We start from the raw sequence: 21,939 nt of genomic DNA, 5'->3' as shown, positions 1-21,939 counted from the left end.
AAAACATTAAATATTCAAGTGAAAAGAAATAAAAATTAAAATAAAATTTAGTATTTGACTAATTATTTGATACTGTTTATCCGACCTTCGTTGAACATAGTGCCACAATTTATACATGAATAACTAGGGAAGATGCACCACAAATAACTTTCTTTGCTTATAAATTTGTCGATTACCAAACCTAATAAACTCCCCATTTAGTAATTTCATGATAAAATTAAAGTTTTCTTAAATATAAGATTTTATAATAATATAGCCGATCAATCCATGTGTATCACAATAAAGTCAACTTCAACTCGGATTGAAATAAGTCAACGATTCACGTATGTGTTTAAATGTGTAAGAATAGGAGCAACCCATATACATGTATCACAATTAATTTGAATGTACCTCAAATGTTCAAACTTTGTTCGAATGAATTGTATTCACTCGTGTAGTTCATCCGACCTTTATCGAATATTTTGCCACAATCCATACATAATTAACTACATAAAATATACCATAAATAACTCCTTTTTATCGTGAATTTGTCAATTATAAAGTCTAACAAAATTCGTTGAAATTATACTTTTCTTTATTTTTGGTACATATGATTGCTAAATAAGCTCTTATATTCAAGTTGTAGAAAATGCTTCATTTTTTTTTTGCCATAGAAAGCTCACCGCATATCTGACTTAATTCGAGTTGGACTATATCTGACTTAATTAGAGTTGGACTTTCGAGTGAGATGTTAGGTCTACTTATCCTTATTTACATTTTTTTTATGAGTGTAAATGAGCTAAACTCAAACAAGGTACATTCAATTGAACCTCGAACTCGAATTAGGAACGACTCGGGCTCAAATCGACCTATGTATGAGTTAATAGGTAGAACTCGAATCAAATTAGCTTAGGGATGGCTAGGGCTCAGATCGACCTATAAACAATTCGAGCTCGAACTTGAATCATGTTAGCTTAGGAACTCGAATCGTGTTAGCTTAGGAATGGCTCGGGCTCAAATCGATTAATTAACTAATTGGCTCAAGCTTGGCTCGGATCAGCTGTGGTATTGAAACCCCAGCTTGACCTAGGTTTGAACTTTACAAATTAAAGTGAGATCAAATAGAGCCAGAGAGACACCAAAACAGCAACCATCCATCCAACTCCAACCTCAACCAAAAGAGGCGCTTTAACTTGGTAACAACTATTCTCCAAATATATATAATATAATAAATTTCTTACATATTCTAACTGAACATGAGCTGGCCTCAGTTTATTGTAAAAATTTCTCAAAAGTATACCAGAAATCACAACTCTTCTCCATTTTTAGGTTAATAGGATAAAAAGTTATAAACATTTCAGAATGTAGCATAAAATCTCAAGCAGCTGCTAATATCTAAGCTAATTAAAGAAACAACTTCTGTCCTTGAGAAGTTAATTACTTAATTAATTAATTAATTAATGATGCAATACAAAGACATGCCAAGTGTAACTGTGTAACAAATGTAAGCTTAAGCAACCACTGTTAAAGTTTTCTGAACCACAAACTTAATTGGGCAAAGGCCAACAATTTGTGCATCAAAATGCCTGAAAATGGACAGAAGAAGTTGAGGATTTACAAGGCAGAGCAGCCCCTCTGCTGCTGCACATAAATTATATATATAGCCCACCTTAAAGTTCATACAAGGTGAGCTATTGACATCCAAGTTGCAAGAATGGGGTTTGAGTACAACCTTGGCAGGGTTTATTTGGTGCTCATTTTTGCATGGGCTGGCACTGCACAAGAATCAATCTCAATCTACAATGTGAAGGATTATGGTGCGGTCGCAGACGGTTTAACCGATAATACTCAGGTGATTAGCCTAATTTTCATTAGATGGGATTATAATAAGTTATACTGTACACAAATTGCTCGAAAAGCTTAAGCTAATAATTACGTATTTAAATGAGAAATATATGAAAATTTTAGATTAAACAAGTGTGTGTTTTATATGTTTAATTTCAATGGGCCAGGTTTGGACTTAAACTAAATGAGAAAGGTAAATTATAAGAAATCAAAAATCTAGTTATAATACCAATTTTCTTTTACTTGAGGATTCAACGGACTACAAGCTCTAGACTGGAAACGCTGGAAACTTCATTGGAGAAACTTTAACTTTACCCTAACTCTTGGAGGATACCTAATAAGTATATATTTCTCATACCAAAAGGCACTTGCTGTGGCTTATTCATCTTCAATTTGTGAGTTATATATACACCTCTAGGCATTTCAAAAGGCATGGGAAGTGGCATGCTCGGCGGCGGCGGCCGACGGGAAACCTAAAATTCTGATACCGGAGGGAGAATACTTGGTGGGACCGTCGACGTTTAAAGGGCCATGCAAGGGCTTCATGGCAGTGCAACTGGAAGGGCAACTACTAGCCTCAACTGACCTTAGTATGTATTCACCAACAAAGAACTGGATTGAATTCCAATACATCGACGGCCTCTCGATCTCGGGAGGTGGGCGGATCGACGGCCGAGGAGCATCAGCTTGGCCTCAAAACCAATGCCCTAAGAAATCGAAATGCCACCTACTGCCCGTGGTAAGTCACTCATTAATAACTAAGAAGTTACATGCATGTGAAGGTTTATTAGGATAATTATATTAGCATCACCCTCCTAATGGTATTAATGATATTAAAACATCAAATGGACTATTTAATCTGGCCTCTTATCTTCTTCTTTTTAATCTCCCTTTCCTCTAAAATAAGAGTAAAATAGTTAATAGATCACATAATACTCTGCCAAAATTTTTTTAATAGAGCAATCTAATAGATAAGTAATAAAAGATGTATTTATATATATATATATATATATATATATATATATTGTTTCTTATGGTCTAGACCAAGTATTTGCCTATAAGTGATAGTTCATAAGAATGTGAAAAGACCTAATTACCCCCAACATATGTAGACTAATTTGATAAGGGTAAGTATAGATTTAGGGGTAAAACTGTAATTTGCCTAAAGAATATTTATATTTTCGACGTGGTTGCTTGAAGTCGTTGGTTCTGAGCTTCGTCACGAACGCGACAATCAGCCGCATCTCTTTGGTGGACAGCAAGTCCTTCCACGTGAACATCTTCGCCTCCAAGAACGTCCAGCTCGACTCGATCACCGTCACCGCGCCGGCCGACAGCCCTAATACTGACGGGATCCACGTCGGCGACTCGGTCGGCGTCAGCATCGCCAACTCCGCCATCGGCACCGGCGACGACTGCGTGTCGATCGGCCCAGGCAGCGTCAACATCAGCGTGTCGAACGTGTCTTGCGGCCCAGGCCACGGGATAAGCGTCGGGAGTCTCGGGAAGTATCCCGACGAGAAGGACGTCGTCGGCGTGACCGTCAAGAACTGCACGCTCACCGGCACGACGAACGGCGTTCGTGTCAAGACGTGGCAGTCGACGCCGTCCCCGTCAACGGCGTCGGATTTCGTCTTTGAAGACATTACGATGAACAATGTGTCTAACCCTATCATCATCGACCAGGAATATTGCCCGCGTGCTGATTGCACTCAAACAGTAAGTGCCATTGACCAACTTAAAGCAAACTTTTTTTCTTTATTTTTTCTTTGAAGACTTCAAAAAGCTTAAGGTGAATGATTTGGATGTTCAAACATCTCTTTTCACAGTCTCCTTCACAAGTTAAGATCGATCGTATCGTGTATCGCAACATCAACGGCACGTCTGCGTCCCAAGAGGCAATCAAGCTGGTGTGCAGCAAGGCGGTGCCATGCAACGGGGTGGAGCTCAGCAATATCAACTTGGTGTACAATGGAGATGTGGAGCAGGACTTGACAACTATATGTGTTAATGTTAAAGGGACTTCCAATGGCAATGTGATGCCTAATTCTTGCATTTGATCGATCTCTTTAACTCTATCTTTCATTGTATTGGAAAACAAATAGTACACTATATTCGATGACCTTTTGAACTAAAAACTTAAAGTTGCCAGGTGTTGGAATATAAATATAAAAACTCTCGTTCTCTAGCGTTAGGTGACTGATGACTAATGATGTATATCATGCTTCCAATTAAGAGTTTTAAAGTCTATTTCGAGCATTCATCACTGCCTCATTTGGATGTTATGATGATTCAATTTAATTATGTTGAACAAGAAAGATCTCCTAGAATCTTGATGACAAATTAGCATATTATGTTCAACTGTCAAACTACTCAATATACCATATGTAATTATATATATATATATATAGAGAGAGAGAGAGAGAGAGAGAGAGAGAGAGAGAGAGAGAGAGAGACTTCATAAGCTTATTTATGCATTACTTAGAACTTTCACAGAGAGTACAATAGCAATAAGCTCTAACATAACCATAGTAATAGATCATGGCCTCATGAGCCATTTAGATTATTGCATAACTTCCAACTTCCAAAGCAACATATATATCTATATATAATAGATCGCAAACAACAAGCACCAAGCACTTACCTACTAGTCAACTTTAAAACACTTTAAAAAGACCATCTCTATTCATCACTCTTCTCCTCACTTGGAGCCCCTTTGCCTGCTTCCTCTACTTGATGGTTCTCTTCCAACTCCTCCTTTGTCTCCTCGGGAGTTACTGGAGCCTCTTCTGGGACCTCAACTTCCTCAGGCTCATCAACGGGCACCACCGCTGCAACTGCCTTAATCTTCTCGATTGGCTTCTCTATCTTGGCTTCTTCTGGCTCTACCACTTTTTCACTCGCCTTTATTTCAACCTTAGATTCAAATTCTTGTGCCATTGTTGGGTCTTCAACAACATCAATAGATTCCTCCTTCTCTTGCACCATCTTTTGCGTAGGTGTAGATGTTGGTAAAACCTCTATTTCATCTTTGGATGCCTCTTGGGCATCATTTGGTTGCTCCTTGGGGCTATTTTCAGGCACTGATGCAGCATTTGTTGCTAACTGAACCTGCAATTACCCAGCATTCAATAATATAATATCTATAAATATATATAACAAAGAATTAACATTGCATCCATAACTCCTTTTTTCCTTGAAGAGAAAGATGTCTAGATCTATAGTTCTCAGCATTCTAGTATTTATGACTAATATTGAAAGGTAACTAATCTACCTTAACAGTAGCCATGAGAGCTAAAGAAGAATTGAGCTGTCTGAAGCTGTAATGGTCACTTGTAGTAGAACAAATGTTTGTAAGTTGGAGGGCTATATATAGAGGTTGTAAAAAAGAGTACTCGGGTGTTGCGAGGAATGATCAAATGGCATGTGATAGTTTGTTGAGGACTCTAACATCACTGAAATCAATCTAAATTGTGTTGATAATTGATGACAAAGGAGGATATCAAGGAGGAGATTAAGTTTTTCAATTGCTATGGAATGATCAAATGGCATGTGATAGTTTGTTGAGGACTCCAACATCACTGAAATCAATCTGAATTTTCTTGGTAATTGATGACAAAGGAGGAGATTAAGTTTTTCTATTGCTATGGGTAATAGTTTTTGAGTGAGTGGTCATGCAAATGGAGGGCCAATTCCACCACCTTGTGAGTTGTGTGAGAGAGGGTTGTGCTTTGTGCAGTTTGGCATGAAGGTGGCCTACTCAATTACCCAAGCATGCATGTTCCTGTTAATTAACCCTAAGCCGTCGTTAACTCGTAGAATAAGAATAAGTTTATTTTAAAATAAGCTTTTTTATTCTTATGTAATAACTAATTAAATAATATCTTACCTTATTCTAGTATAGTAATTTATCATTCCCTTTCATCTTATTCCGTACAACTTTTTAAAAAATATTATAATAATAATCTATAATTGCTATTTTGCCCCTAGATTAGATAATATTTAATTACAAATCATCTCACTTACAGTTGAGATTCTCTCTCTCCACTATCTCTTCTATTAAATATCGGTCATCTCAGTTACAGTTTAGTTTTTCTCTCTCAAATATTTTTTTAATTTTAAACATCTCACAATATTTTTTTAAACTAGTAAATTCTATAAAAATAAAAATAAAAAATATTAAGCCAGCACACTTTATCCGTAGTGCGGGCTTATAACTTTAGATTAATCCGCAGTGTCTATTCATTTATTCTAGTGTATGATTATTTTATATAGAGTGCATGTCTATAACCCCGCATTACCTCGTAGTTCCTCTTTATATATTCTTTAATGCATTGTTATTTTAGTGCAGGCTTATAACCCCGCAATGCCTCTTTATTTAATGCATAGTTATTTTATATAAAGAATGCATGTTATTTCTGCAGTGCAGATTTATAACCCTACATTACCCTGCAGTACATTGTTATTTATTCATAGTGTAGGTATATAGAGTATTTTAAGTCCGCAGTTTAATAAAAAATAATATTATTTTAGAAAAATGCTATTTACTACTATTTTTTAACATATAGTTAAGAGTATTTTTGTCGTTGGGTTTAAAACATCACCAATTCCCAACATAATTACCTTATTTTAATACCAACTTTATATTACATCAAATTTAATTATTACATCTTATACTAGTATTAGCCCTAGAATACTTATGCTTATTCCATCCTTATTCTTCTTTTGGTATTAAAAATTAAAATATTTATACTTATTCCATCCTTATTCTACAAGTGAACGGAGGCTAAAGAAGTAAAAATTTAGCCCACATTTTTAATTTAATTATTTTCCTAATTACACGCTATTAACCTTCAAACTTGTCTAGAGAGTTTGAAATTCCCACTATCGATATTAATGAACATTAGTTACAAAAGATAAATGGATAAATAAATGGTAGTTTTGAGTATCAACATGAAGTGGTTTCATAGAGGTTGATAGTGCTTTGCTGCAGTGCCAGTAAATCGTAAATATGTGCCAAGTTGGTGTCCCTTTTTGTAGGGGAGGACGGGAACCAGCGGCCCCCAAAACCGCACCCGCTCGCCGGATCCGATGTGGGTGGGTGGGTGGGTGCGTACAAGGAACGGACGCTAAGATGACGTGGCACCTCCTTTATCTGCCACGTTGGACTCTTTTATGTCCACCGAGCACACACGGTGTTGGTAAATTAAAAGCATTAAAAGAGCAAAATAGAAAAGGAGTATATTTTTTTTTATCTATTTACTGTTAGATGGAAAATTTTAACTATTAGTTAACTTTTATCAGAATTCATACAAAAACAAGGGTTTCAAAGTAAAATCAAAGTGTTTTGAGAGAAGTGCATATAAATATCAAACAACTTTAAGAGACTTCCAGAAGGGATATACATGCACCCAAAAAACAAAAACTAAGCAAAGCTAGAGAATTTAGAGGCAGAAGAAAAATGCACTGCTTGATTAATTATGAGCAGGAATGATGAAGTCCAGCTAACAAAGATACTGGTAATCCATGCAGAAGAACTGAGTGAGGGTTGCACTCTGTTGCTCATTTTGATTCAGGCTGTCATCTTTACATCAGTTAGTAAAGCTGAAGAGTGTTTCTGACAAACTAAGACTACATCATAAAGTGTCAAATAGCATCATCTTCTGCCAACATTAATTCAGATAAGATTACAGATTGGCATCAAAAGAATCTACTTTCTTTTGTCTGGCACAATCACATATCCTAACCAAAGCACATATAGTAAACTGTTCCTTTTCTAAATCACCCCATGATGCACCGTTAAAGCACACCGATGTCACTGGAGTCATAGATCTGCATGCAGAACAGAGAAGGCAAAGTTCTGGCATCAAAATAAATTCAATATTGATAAGAAGGAACCACATGACATCTCATCAGTGGATGCATGACTCTAGAAGCAACAAAAAGTTACATTGAATGCGGATATAATGCCTAGCTGAGTAATATTTGACAAATAATCTCAAATTAATATTGCAAAAATTCAATTGTTCCTTAATGAGATACACTAGAAATCATCAAAAAAGATATTTTGCTAGTAATCTCTTTAATTGGACTTAGTGCTTGCCTTGGAGGATTAACTCGTACTTAATATAAAACGCTCAATCTAAGGGAAAAGAGGCAAATGGGAGAAGACGGATATACTATTACATAGTGTCAGCTTCATAAGATGCATGGATATATGGGTATTGTTCTACAGAATACATAGCTTCATATCCTTCAATAAGAAAAAACCATTTGAAAAACAGAAAAGGTGAACAAATGCCTATCACTAAAGTAATATGCATTAGAAAGAGAAGTATCAAATTCAGACATCACAAGATACAAGACAACCTAACCTGTTGACAAAACATGTCACGACTTCTCAATGAAATGCTGTGCAAGCATCTGGGAAACAGTTGAAGCAGAACAGCTCTCACAACCAAAAAGCTCTTGAAGCTTTGAGTCACATAATATCGAGTTGCTAGATGCATCCTGCAAGCAGTTAAAGCAATTATACATTAAAATTCAAATGAAGAAAGACTGCTTTACCAGAAGATTATTCGAAAATGAGTTCCAGTCATTACAAGATAACAGGAAAGAAAAAGGAACAAAAACTAAAATACATTAAACACCTTGTTAACCTGACAGATAAAATTTACAAAACAAATTTAGGACTATCTTAATATATCAGATGAATGAGGGCATTCATACATGTGCATATCTGCATTTATGTGTCGATATGCTATTACAAAAAGCTTTTGCCCTCTGTTAATACTAGTAGATTAGAAAACAGAATGTCAAAGATTAATAAAGCCTATTGTTGTGCTCTATGCAAATGAAATGGCAATTCGTAGTGTTCTTACCACGTACTTAAACATTTGAATTATTTAGATTTCCGATTATCATAATGATATGTTAATACCATTGGATCATCCACAATTTACTTTATTTTATCCTTTCTTCTTTATTTCCTTTTTTTTAGGAAAACATCCACAGTATGGTACCTGACATATTGATTAAACAGTAAGTTCAGAAATCCATTAGACTATAATTAGTAAACAATACGTTCTTGAGAAGCCCCACAGGCATAAATAGGCATGTCACAACATTCCTCACTGAATTGCTTTTCCAAATGGATAAATTTGGCTCTTCACAACCAATTTGAACAACTGAATGACACTATATGGATTAATCTATAATGTACATAGAACTTGAAAATCAGAAGAGGTGGATAGAGATATCCAAGGCTCATACGGGATATATATAGACTAGGCCGACTGGCCGACATGATGAATCCCACATCCTGGATTTACAGAGGGGAAAATCAGTTTTCCTATCTGTGAAATGGGCACACCACTCAGCCAGCAAATCACTTTGGGCTGGTGAATTGAGAATTGGGCAGCTAGGAAGAGAAGGCAGTTATAATTACATGTAACTGATAGTTTAAATTATATATGTTATTTACTACATGACATTAGTATTTTTTTTTTCTAAAATGGGAGACATGGTTAAAGAGAAGCAATGGAAAGCATATAGATACCAATGTAGGATGTGTCTTTACCTTTAAGCACAAGTAAGTCAAAGTGAAAAACAAGACAATCAACAATTTGCAAAATAATTCTTGTCCAATTGGATCATCTTCTTTCTCATATACTCTTGTGAAACAATTAGAAAAGCAAGGTGATTGAAATTTGAAAATTGAAAGGTTCAATAAATATGAATAAGAAAACCTTGTAAAAAGCGACAATCAATCCAGCATGACAGATAGATAGAGGAAAGCGAACAATAATAAAAGGTATCTTCCAGTGATTCAACAAAATCACCAGTTTCGACTCAATGGAGCCAATTGACATTTGTACACTCATTGATTTTTGGTGCTACAGAAACTTCTGATATCATCGAAGGAAAAAATAAATTGAGAATACGAGTAATTGTTGATTCACTAGATAAATGGACAAAACAAAAATATGGTCAACTTAATGTTTACATGAGAATTCAAATCTAGCAGACCATAGTTATCCCCTGAGAACATTGAGCACCACTGACAACTCGTAAAACAATACATACCATCAGCCATCAGAGCACTTAACATTGAAGACCAACTGATAATGTGGATGTATGTTGTTTCTTAAAAGTGGAAAGATAAGTAGGTATATCTAATCTTGCTGTTAAAAAGAGAAGAGCACTAATTTCTTTTTTCTTCAAATCTTGTATTAGAAAATATGCAAAAATCATGGGAGTACAAAGATACTTGGGTAGGGGAAGGGGAAGATGCAACAACAATATTAATAATAAAAGATATGCACACCTTAGATATTTGCCTCTAGTCAACTCACTAATTAATCTAAAAACTTAAGCTGTTGATAGAGAGAGGTCATTTTAATTCTTTATATACTGAGAGGTAATAAGAACAATATGCCAGTTGTAAAACTAAAATTATTGGAAATACCAGAGATTGTTCCAGCAAGTGATCTACAACATAAAGACAAAAGGAATATTCCAAAAAAAAACAAAAGGACGTGACATACTGACACTAACCTCGAGCTGGTTAGCTTTTATATAATCCAATACATGCTTCAAAGCATCAGCTTGTGGCATTTCTGTTTTCTCAGCTCCAATGAATTTGGCAAGTGCATCTGATATGACAACAGGATGTTGACCAACATCAAGCTTTGTTTCAGCGTCCACATCAGCAGGCTTTAGTTTCTTGGAATCTGGAGCACCATCCTCTGCAAAAGTGGAAGTAGTCAACCCATTCAGATTAGATGAACTACAAAACAGATATTTGATCTACATAACATTAAATGCTAGACTTACTAGGATCAAGGGGAAGAATATGCTTAGCTAACAACTTGTTCATCTTAAACATGTCAGTACTGTCAGTTTCAAAAACAACACGGAGTTCATCATTGCAGATGATCTTTCTCTTGTTATTAGGATCCTGGAGATTGTTTTTCCGGATATATGCCCACAGCTGCTTCACAATCTGAATCAAGAAAAATCTAATTAATTTTTCCTAAATAAACCAAAAGATATGCTACATGATTTTTATTGCACTTTGCATCTAATAGAAGAAAATAATAAAGAATTTGTTAATTGAAAAAGTGACCTGGGTCCTCGGCATAGTTGATTCACCAACAATGGCCTGGAGTTCAGGTGAAACTCCACAAACTTTATTTAGACCCCCTGGTCCACCTCTTCTTTTAGTTCCAGTGGAAGCACTGCAATAGTAGGAGCAAGTTCCACTAATTAGCTAAAATACCAGAAAAATGAAGAGGGCATGGGAACAGACAGCAAGAAGAAATGGACTTGTCCTGTTATACATGTCAGTGAGCTACTATGGACATCCACGACATACTTTTAGCAATATAAGATTGAAATTTGGAAGACATTAATATTAGAGTGAATGTCACAATCTGAAATCGGAATCATGATTAGCCATGTACCTCAATACACTTAAGATATACGAAACCTAATAAATTTTCTAAATCTACAATAACAAGAATTTATTTGAATACCAGACTACAATGAACGTAATTTTAATAATAATAAAAATAACCTATGTCAATACTAAAGTGTCTCTAATCAAACTGAATTGACAGATAATTAAAATATAAAGACTAATATAATTGAAAGATAAAAAGAAGTAGATCCTAAATGAAAGTGAGGTCCTGGCGCATCTCGCTCAGTCGCCACGTTGACTATTATCTAAAATATTAGAAGAGAGATTCCATAAGCTAACAACTATAGCTCAGTAAGTTAAATCCATTCAAAAGCCAAATAAATCTAAATACATAAGTACAACTTTAAATAAAACCAAGTCCAATAATATAAAAGACAATTTCACTATGCATACTTGTATTAACAATAATAATACAACACATATAATAATAATAAAAATCATATCTCATAACATGCTTAGTACTAATAAATAAATTTCTCTCAATATTAATAATGTCATTAGTCTTAATTAGATCAATATGCCCTTTGGATCAACATCAACCAGAAATCACCTCAATTGTTATGACCCAAGTGTAAGATAATCCAGCCTAGCCAAGCAAAATTACTTGATCTACTATTGGACTCACACAATTTCTTAGATTTGCTTACTTCATTTAAGTTGTTCAATTAAGACCTTGTGGTCTATAGCATTTACTTATTAGGCCTAGTTGTTCTAAGTTTGCTTATTAACATTAGTTAGTCCAGATGACGGTTAAGTAGCTCAATTCGAAATTAGCCACCTATAAATTGTGGCATGCAGCTCTTTGCTCATTATGAAATGAATCGACTAACTTTAGCCTTAGAAGTAGCTCTAATCTAAATAGCCTTCTCCACACTTTCGAAATTTTCCTCTACACCTCCATTGCAACAATCTACCACTCCTCCACCAAGTCGTGGCCACCCTCTCTTGACCCCAAATGAAAAGATTTCCACACCTAGAAGCATCTGCAACTTCTTCAAATCCAGATAAGATTTTTTAGAATTTGGGCCACTACTACTGGTATCAGAGCCCTTCCTTCCTCAGCACATTTCCATGGTGCAAACCAGATTTAGAGTAATAAGGACAACAGCATATGAAGTTCCCACACCTTTGAATCATTAGGTACCAAGGACATCTCCCCTAATGTCGACACCATCGAGAGATCCAACAACTCCGACCATGGTGCACTTCCAGCTGCACCAGCACCACCTAAGTGGTTGGCCTTCCTTTGGCAAGTGCAGGATGTGCAAGAGAAGGAAAGAGATGCATGATTGGAAAAAAAAATTGAAATGATGTTTTCCTTTATTTTTGGTCGTCAAAGATCTCCTTCCACATTTGCACTAGCAGTAGCGAGACTACAACAAATGCTTAGGAGCTCCTAGGATTTCGTGCAGACCAAGACCTAGGGCACGCGCCCCAAGGCCAACCCAAGATGCATCCGGTTCATCTTATTGTGCAGCCTATAAGGCAGATCCAGCGCTTAAAGTTCTTAATAAACCAATTCAGTCCTGGGTTCGCCTTACTAAACCAGACGCGCAGATTGAGCCACAAGTTGCACGATTCAACATCGAACCAAAAGAAGCAGATCCGTGGGCTAGAGGGCCAAGACAGCAATCGAACCAATGGAACCCACACCAAAGAGTTCCACATATTCAAGTGTCACGACCCGAAATAGGAATCATGACCGGCCATATATCTCAATATGCTTGAAATACACAAAGCATTATTAATATTTTCTACGTATACGATAGCAAAAAAAAAGACAATAAAGATCTGCTTTATTAAATTTAAACTAATTGTAATAATTATGAAACAATGTCATTATTTTTGAGTCTCTAAACGAAACAAATTTAACTTCTAATCTAAAGCATAAAATCCAAAATAGTAGAAAAATAAATAGGTAGATCCTAAGTGGAGGTGGAGTCCGGGTACATCTCGCTCAGTCACCCCGCTAACTATTACCTAAGATAGATAAATAAATATAAAAAAACAATCCATGAGCCAACAACTATAGCTCAGTGAGTGGAATCCACTCGAAAACCAAATAAATTCTAAATTTTATTAATATTGAATAAAATAAAATTTAGAACTAAAAATCAATAATATACATAACAATTTGCAATAGACATGCTCTTTAAATAATGACAATAATAACAATAGAGAGTCACAACTTGTAACCTTGTACGGTTTCAACATATTAACATCTTTCCAATATTTATACTGTCATATGTCTCAATGGGTCTATACCCTATGGATCCACATTAACTAAAAGTCATCTCGAGATGACGCTCGAGACTTTTCTTCATAGCTGATCCGGTTAGGATCATCAGATGGTATCACCATGTGATCAACACACTCTGTCTTTTCCTCTAACCGTTGAGAGAAGTTAGAGTCACCTAGGAAATTTTTAATTTATCCTAAGACTGTTCCCTAATTCCGTCAGAGTCACCTAAGAAAGTCACCGTAGTGATCTGATTTAGGACTTTTTCCTAGACTTCCAGATAGACTTGAGTCACTACAGAAAATCGCAAGCGATTTATACCGAAACTGTTCTCTAAATCATACCAATACTAGTCTCATTTTTCTTTTCACGAAATTTAATATTTGCACAAAGTATGGGAATGCACTGAATATAATGATTAAATACACACAAAAAATATAACAATTAAATTTTTGCGCGTAAGGATAAAATAACCAATTTTACATACAAAAAATTTACATGGTCTAACAAGGGTACGAAATATAATAAAAATAAATATGTGAGTGAACCCACTCACCTGAGTCTAGGCAAGACAACCAAAATTTCAAATCTCTAGCTCACGTACTAAAAATCACCACCTTTAATAATAAATAATAATAAAATTTTCAATTTGAATAATATCAATATTTCTAAAATTTAAAAAAAACTAAAAGGAACTAAAATGGGTTAAATTACCCATTGGATTGGGTTGGGCTACTTCTGGCTCGGCCCATTCCAAAAAAAATAGAACTAATCGAGCTAGGCTAAGGCCCAGCCAAGATAATGGATTGGATTGAGCTGCAGCTGGCCCGTAGCCCACTCTTCCACCTCATGCTAGTTGGGCTGGGCCAAAGCCCAACCCAAAGCCAACAAGGAACTGGACTGCGGGTCGGCCTACAGCCCATGACTTAAGGCTAGAGGTCGAGTCGGGTCCGCAACCCAAACCCGAACCCGAGAGAAGGAAAAAGGTTGGCTTGAATTGAACCCAAGCCCAACCTTTTTCTTCCCCAAGAGATCGTTGAGGGAGAAAGAAGAGAGGAGAAAAGGGAAGGGAGAGAGAGCATCGCCGGCGACCATTGTCGCCGACAACCTATCGACCTCGTCAGAGCTTCCCTAGCGACCTCGACGATCTGCACTAGAGGGAAGATCGACCACCGCGACCAATAGTGAAAGACTTCCCACCCATGGCCAACCACAACCCGAGCCATTAGAGCCTCCTAGAAGATATCATCGACACCGGGCTTAGAGCACGAAGCTTCCGGTGATGAAGCGATTGCGACCCGAAGCCGCTGGCCGGCATAATTTGTCGATGAAGATGAGAAACCCAAATTTAGGTATTTCTGATTTACCTTATCAAATTTTAATTAAATTTGAGGGGTGAGAGAGGGCTTACCAAAGAGTCACGTGGTGACCTCCGATAGCTCCAGCGGCACTCCGACAGGCCAATTCCACGACGTGACTCCAACGGTGAGAAAGAAGAAAGCGAAAGAGGAGAGAAAGAAGAGAGAAAGGAGCTGAAATGGTTAAGCAGAGAGAGGATTAAGGTTTAATTTATAGATTAAAAGAAAATTTCAGATCTAATCTGATCCGGATTAGGCGTGATTTCTCCCTGCGCCTCATCGCGTGCCGGAGAGGGAGAGGGGAGGGGTTGTACGTGCAGAACATGTGCACCCTCTTCTCTCAACCCTTTTTTTTCTGGTTCTTACATCAAGGGTATAGAGCACACAACCAGCCTTGGGTTCAAGTGGGTCAAGATGAAAACCAAATCCCTAGAGTTCAAATTCGTACTTTGCAACTTGAATTTTCTAATTTTTCAAGTGGAGATCCGTTGAATTGGTTGCACCAAGTCGAGCAGCTATTCAACTACCAAGAAACCCCAGCACACTAACAAGTGCATCGTTCCACTTACGAGATGAGGCGTGCGATAGGTTCTGAGCTACCAATCGAACCCAACCCTTTTAGACTTGGACCGAGTTTGCTAATGCCATATGTAGGTGACTCAGACAACATATATGGTGCAAAACAAGGTGTTGCCACCACTTCTTGTGATATATCAAGGATACAAGATTCCTTCCCCTATCCATCTCTTCAGAGAAAAGAATAATATGAATGTTGTTGAGTATTGAATATACATGTAAGTTGTCACCATACCTACCCTTTGTTCAAATTTTAATGGTCCCATTTATGAACTCCCTACTAGGTCATTTATTTGACACCAATGCATGTAGGCAGATGAGGTTGCAGAGCATTGCTGGGAACTCTAAAACTTCTATATTACAGAAACGTAACCAAACCAAACCCTACAGAGTGACAAAACCATCATAGAAGTGGAATGAAATTCTTAGCTTTAGATACCATACGCAACAAATAGCACAACTCGCTAACCAATAAATGCACAAGATAACAATTAACAACGAAGATGAGGCTATATTGAAGATTTGAACCTTAAAAGGAAGCTTTAAACCTCTGATCCCTCTACTTCATGAGAAAATAACAAAAGAAAATAATCAATGAATAGCATCTATAAAGTGCTTAAATATTCCAATACTATCTATAAAGTTGATTTACAAGGGGGAAAAGGAATGAGAGAACCTAATTATGGTAAAGACTAAAGATTCTAAGTCTTATTTAATTTGTCCAACAGATCCCAACAGTTGATGTAACACTAAGGTTTACCTGACCAAAGGTTTAGCAAACTATCCATTGACAATACTAACTTAGAACCCTGAGAGTTCTACCAATAAGTAGTCCTAAAGAATCTATACTACTTGGTTCTATATCTTTTTATCAAATAGATAAGACCTTGTTTGGTTTGAGGTTACTAAGTTCTATATCTTTTTATCAAATAGATAAAGACCTTGTTTGGTTTGAGGCAAAACTCCGAACTCGATTAATTAGTCTCATTTCTTAATCTTATTTTTTAGAAAATAAACTTAGTTAGATATGAAAATGATAAAAAAGTTATTTGGTTACTAAACCAGGTTAGTGGTCCCTGAACTAGTTTAAGAGAGTCCCTAAACTCCAAGTAAACAAGGCCTAATGGTTTTTCCTGTCCATTTAATCAAACAATAGAAAATTTGAGAACAGTTGCTAGTGATTACAATTATATATTCATTGAAAACCTCTCATATAAATGAAATGAGAACCTATTACTAGCTGATCCAGAATGAAGCCTTGCATCATTAAAGAGAAAAAGAGGAAACTTCAAACAGTAAAATGTCTTTGTGGAATATGCAGACTAGCATATGTTTAGGCCCCAGGGAATGGAGTATCACACTAATCCTGATGCACCAATTTTCCATTCTACCAAAATTCCACATATCTGACAGTAACTTCTCAGATGAGGAAATAAAACATTTCACCACTAGGTGGTAAATCAAAACAGCCCTTCATTCCTTGTTTCTTCTTGTACAAAGCATGCTATATAGGCACTGTAAGCATAGAGATCTATTGAAACCCACTCGATGAATGATCCTCTTCATAGTTATAAAAAAAAAAAAGTGGAACAAACTCTTAAAAGTTCTGTTTCTCTTTTCATTTGGGGTGATACCAAAGCACAAATTTTAGCTCGGACTGGTCCTAGCATTAGGAGAAAAAAAAAGAGCTTGCATTGCATATTATTCTGTCTACATCCTTGTTTTATACTCTACTAACATTCGTAAGTTTCATATACCCAACTATTGAGAAACCCAAAGCATTCTAAACTCTCATTAGCCATCTCAACTTTCTTTAGCCAGTCCAAATAATCCAATAAATTATTCCAACCATATCCACTGTCATATCAACAAGTAGGACAGTGAGGACCTTGAACACCTTTCCTCCATCAGGCAGGTCTTTCTGCCAAGTTGAAGTGATGTTTAAGTTTGAGGCTCATGATATTTGGATTCAAGACGAGTACTTTTAGTCTATTTTCCACTCTCATAGTTGTAGATTAACTAATATGAGACATAAGGATTGACGTGCCAATGGCATGGGGCTTGCTGACCTTGACTTCATATGATACATATACATTGGCATGCGTTGCATCGAGTCGGTGTGCCGCTAGCACATTTGAATGGTCTTAACGTGCAAAAAGAAAAACAATTGTTAAACCTTTCTGTGGCCTTAAAATAGGTTTTAGGGGCTAAATTAAAGTCCTTCAACACTAAATATTAGTGTAACATATGTTTTTAGATTCTAATATCATCATTTTCTCCAATTTTTCTCGAATTCTCTTTGTTGAAGCAAATACTTGGAGTAAACTGAAATTTTCCTTAGGTTTTTAAAATTTAAAGTATAATATATATAGATTAAGCGCCAACTACAAGGAGGTATTAAAAGTGATAAAAGAGACCTCAAATTAGATTTTTTTTTAAATAATAATAAGATATGCTTAATTTCTAGTGCCATACAATGGCATGAGTGATCATAAAGGATCATAGAGATACTACTCTCCAAGATTCTGAAACAAGATCAAGATCGGCTAGCCGAAAAAACAATAGGTATTGATCGTATCAATTGTATCGGTCATACGATCAATCGTATTGAATCAAATTATTTTTTAATTACATAAAATTTTAAATATTATTTAAAAATGCAAAAAAATTGTAAAGATTTAGAAAAAACAACAAGAAAATAAGAAAAATAAGAACTACTCAAATATGAAGTATATATTCTCTCTTGGAGCCATTTTAATTTTCAATATAAATAAATCTAAACAAAGATTAAATTGAAAGATAAAATTATTTAAAATTTAAAAAAATAAAACCCTATTTCTCCTCCTCAGCCTCTCTCTTATTGTCACAAGACAAATTTTATTTTTTTATAATTTTATATTTTTTACATCTCTCTCCCTTCTCTTCCCTTTTCTCTCTCTTCTTCGTTTTCCCTCTTACTATCGCAACCCACTTCTTTTTCCTCAATTTCTTCTCTCTCCCTTCCCTTTGTCTCCCTCTCTCTCTAATTTTCTCCTCTTCTTCCCTCTCCCTCTTACTGCAACAGCTCGCCTCTCTCTTTTTTTCCTCCATTTATTTTTTCTCTCTCGTTCTCTACTCTCTACCTAATCCACCAGCGCCCAAGCAGATCCCTGATGACGTGCTCTAATCAAGATTCGACAATCTCGACCTCCGGCGACCTAGGATGAGTTTTTCTATTTTCTATATTCTTTTTCTTTCTTTTCTTCCTCTCTTTCTTTCGGTGACCTCTGGTAAGCCTCCTTCCTCCTCCTTCCGGTGAGTCTCTGTCACTGCTACAGAGGGAGGAACGGAGGAAGAGATAGAGGGAAAGAGAGAGAAAGATAGGAAGGAAGAGAGAAAGAGGTGGGGTGCAGCAGTGAGAGGGAGAGGGAATAATAGGAGGAGAAAAAGAAATAGTTGCATTATACTAAAAACCAGCAACATTTAATTTAAAAGCAACATTTAACGAACCATCAAATTGCGAGTTGTGTAAAACAAAACAAATTTGCTAAATAGCAAATTTAATTTTGGAAAACTAAAACAATGTCTGAATGCTGTGATATGCTAAAATCCAGCAGCATATAAATGCCAAATTGTATCAGCCTAATCGAGTAGGAACACACAATTCCAGTTAATTTGTATGATTAACCTCAACAAGGCCAGAAACAGCTTTCAGCTATGAGCCCAAAGACAGCATTTGCCAACAAGTCTCAAAAAAAAAAAAAAACCAATTCTTCAGCGGAGAAAAAAAAAATGCAACAAAACAAAGTGAACCCCGACTCCAGACAAGGAGAACAAATGAAGGACCTTTTCACCAAAAACTCAAACAACGAAAGAAAAGAGAATAAAAAAAAACAGCAAAACAACTCGAGACAGATGGATAGTGCTACTGGAAGCCAAAAGGAACTACAAAATACAGCACCAGAATAATGTCAAACTAGAAATGCACCTACATACCAAAAGGACGGAAGCACAAAGAAGCTGCCTTAAGTTCGAAGGTTCCAACAATAACCCTACTTCTAGCCGTAGCATCAAGAATTATCCGTCGATAACAAATACCCACACCAACGAGTTTGAAAGATAGCAAATTCACCTTTCTTCCCAAAACTAAAACATGTACCCTATTTCCAGAAAAAGCATCAGCGCAGAAAATAATACATCTACATCCCTAGAAACAGCTTAGAAGAAGAAAGGAGACAATTTTTCGTTCATAATCTCAAACAAAACCCTACATCCAGCCATATCATTAGGTATCATCCAAAAACAAAACATACGCACATCCCGAAAAACGTATTAGAAGCGTAAAGGAGGCACCTTTCTTTAGTAGCTGCAGCACGGCCAGCCGGGGCGGCAGCAGGGACCCGAAGAAGCGGCTGCTGAAGCTGTTGTTGAAGATGGTATGCCGCCACCACAGCGGCCGCCGGCAGAGGAGGCGGGTAGTTATAGGCGAGCTCTGGGGGCGCCTGGGTCGGTGGGTAGGGTTGGGCCATCTGATGGTGGAAGAGAAGATGGGGTTGTTGAGGGGGTTGAGAAGGAGGAGGAGGAGGAGGACGAGGGCCAAGGAGGAGATCGATCTGATCACGGATGAAGCCGGCCTTGTGGGAAAGGTCGATACCGAGTTTGGCCTCAACTTGGCGGACCACGCCGGCGAGAGAGGAGGTGGACGAGGGGTCACCGGAGTGGCGGAGGAGGGATTCGACGCAGCTCGCGATCTCTTGGTCGGAGACCATGGTGGAAGGCAATAGGTGAGACAAGTGGAAGACAAAGGCAGAAACCCGGCAGCCAAAACTTGAATTTTTCGCTCTCTATTCTTCCCCGCGCCCTCAAAATCCCCCAAATTTCTCTCTCTCTCTCCCCCCCCCCCTATTGACATATTGAAAAGGGAAAGAATATACAGTTGTATGAAATGACAAAAATGCCCTTGATCATAAAGAGCAAACGACGAATAAATTTTGGAATTTGATATTTTGATCGATAGATAAATGTCCATTGATCCAAGGTACTTTCTTTGTTTCTTGTATTATTATTAATGAGGCTCGGCATTGGCTAATCATAAATAAACATAGAATCTAGCCTTCTAACATATATATATAATTCATTTTAATTACTTCTACTAAATAATCTAAGTATACATGTGCATTATTCATTTTAATTATTTCTAGTAAGAAATTTACATTCACTAGTACGTAACATATTATCTCTTACCTTTTATCGCATTAGTATCTTATGATGAAGTATTTTTCTGCAAATATTTGAATTTATAAATTAAAACTGAGAAATAAATTGGACTATTAGTTGCGAAAGTAATTTGCTCACAAGGTTAGGTAGACATAGTTGTAATATTATATAATAGCAAATACTAATATTGTGAGAATACCAAAATTTTAACCTATTTCTCTAAATAATTTAGAAATTTGAATATTTTCTAAATTATTTTAAAAAATAAAACATAGTTCTTTTAAAAAATTCACAATTAGCCGTCCCCATTTGCACTCTAATTGTGGATATTTTTATGTCTACATCATCCATTTGTATTTAGTAAGATTCTAATGCATTTAATATATTGATGCTTTTGAGAATATGCATAAAGTAGTAAGATATGGGAGGAAAAAATAAATACATATAAAAGACTACTTATGATTAAAGAGTAGTTTCTTCTATATATATTTTTACCCTTATCATATGACTATCAAATGGCAATGCATCTATAGCAGTTTATAAAATTGTTATTATAGTTAATGAGTATTTTCTAATTTTGAAAATAAAATCTAAATAAGTATTTGCTATTCCTAGATGCAGCTATTATTAGTATTCTATGTTTGATAATGAGTCAACCTTGGTAATACACTTAAATATTTGTAGGCATATATCATGCATCTTTGTCATATTAGATATCAATACATTTGCATCAATTTAGCTAATTAATTATTAAAAAAAATTATGTGACATAGATCTAGGAAGAGATCTTCCTAAGCCAATCTAATAAAATTTAAGAAACCAGATATATAAACCAGCTTTAACACAAACACAATATATTTTGTATATAAAAAAAACCTCTATAAACTAAAGGTAAAAAAACTATAAATCTTCTTCCCGGATCAAAAATAAAGTACTATCAAAATTTAGATACTATATATATGTGACATGTCTCATTGCTCGATAACCGTAGTTAGTTAAAGATTGAAGTTGTTCTTGTTTGTTGGGCCTCTTAATTAACTATTTCTCATATAATAAATCACTAACTTTGCTAGAATCAGCATAGCCAAAATGCATACATCTCACTTCTTCCTCAAGACACTCATGTAGATAAATAGTTGTAGAACTTCTAAAATCTTTATCTTTTCAATCAAGTGATGAAGTAGATTTTAGAGAAAAAAAATCTATAAAGCTCCTAATGTTTTGATGTGTAAGAAGTCTCAAAAAGATTTCTCTAAAAAAACTTT

At 36.0% G+C, this 21,939-nt stretch overlaps 3 protein-coding genes across 3 annotated transcripts; 1 reads left to right on the top strand and 2 right to left on the bottom strand.

Moving 5' to 3' along the window:
- Positions 1 to 1,694: 1,694 nt before the first annotated feature.
- LOC140794214 (exopolygalacturonase-like) lies at positions 1,695 to 3,943 on the top strand. Its single transcript, XM_073146135.1, has 4 exons — positions 1,695 to 1,831; positions 2,243 to 2,563; positions 3,025 to 3,543; positions 3,654 to 3,943. Exons 2-4 carry the CDS (start codon positions 2,369 to 2,371, stop codon positions 3,882 to 3,884), a joined length of 945 nt encoding a protein of 314 aa, XP_073002236.1. The 5' UTR covers positions 1,695 to 1,831; positions 2,243 to 2,368; the 3' UTR covers positions 3,885 to 3,943.
- A 410-nt stretch (positions 3,944 to 4,353) lies between these two features.
- LOC140794254 (uncharacterized) lies at positions 4,354 to 5,141 on the bottom strand. The gene is made up of 2 exons (XM_073146201.1): positions 5,099 to 5,141; positions 4,354 to 4,935 (listed from the first exon to the last, which is right to left on the bottom strand). Exons 1-2 carry the CDS (start codon positions 5,111 to 5,113, stop codon positions 4,507 to 4,509), a joined length of 444 nt encoding a protein of 147 aa, XP_073002302.1. The 5' UTR covers positions 5,114 to 5,141; the 3' UTR covers positions 4,354 to 4,506.
- A 2,210-nt stretch (positions 5,142 to 7,351) lies between these two features.
- On the bottom strand, positions 7,352 to 20,391 carry LOC140793448 (uncharacterized). Its single transcript, XM_073144930.1, has 6 exons — positions 19,811 to 20,391; positions 10,952 to 11,063; positions 10,660 to 10,828; positions 10,381 to 10,571; positions 8,199 to 8,334; positions 7,352 to 7,656 (listed from the first exon to the last, which is right to left on the bottom strand). The coding sequence occupies exons 1-5, from the start codon at positions 20,224 to 20,226 to the stop codon at positions 8,215 to 8,217; spliced, it is 1,008 nt and encodes a 335-aa protein (XP_073001031.1). The 5' UTR covers positions 20,227 to 20,391; the 3' UTR covers positions 7,352 to 7,656; positions 8,199 to 8,214.
- Positions 20,392 to 21,939: the final 1,548 nt, after the last annotated feature.

This window comes from Typha latifolia, chromosome 8, assembly GCF_019914945.1.
Source record: "Typha latifolia isolate L0001 chromosome 8, TyphaL0001v2, whole genome shotgun sequence".
NCBI lineage: Eukaryota > Viridiplantae > Streptophyta > Magnoliopsida > Poales > Typhaceae > Typha > Typha latifolia.
This window is presented reverse-complemented; position numbering and strand designations above follow the sequence as displayed.

What these genes read in the sequence shown, in the direction of transcription:
- LOC140794214 (XM_073146135.1), top strand. Translation starts at nt 2,369, where the DNA reads ATGGCAGTGCAACTGGAAGGGCAACTACTAGCCTCAACTGACCTTAGT. An exon ending in AATGCCACCTACTGCCCGTG is followed by an intron (nt 2,564 to 3,024) that starts GTAAGTCACTCA and finishes GGTTGCTTGAAG; the next exon opens with TCGTTGGTTCTGAGCTTCGT. An exon ending in GTGCTGATTGCACTCAAACA is followed by an intron (nt 3,544 to 3,653) that starts GTAAGTGCCATT and finishes CTCTTTTCACAG; the next exon opens with TCTCCTTCACAAGTTAAGAT.
- LOC140793448 (XM_073144930.1), bottom strand. Translation starts at nt 20,226, where the DNA reads ATGGTCTCCGACCAAGAGATCGCGAGCTGCGTCGAATCCCTCCTCCGC. An exon ending in GCTGCAGCTACTAAAGAAAG is followed by an intron (nt 11,064 to 19,810) that starts GTGCCTCCTTTA and finishes CTACTATTGCAG; the next exon opens with TGCTTCCACTGGAACTAAAA. An exon ending in CAACTATGCCGAGGACCCAG is followed by an intron (nt 10,829 to 10,951) that starts GTCACTTTTTCA and finishes TTCTTGATTCAG; the next exon opens with ATTGTGAAGCAGCTGTGGGC.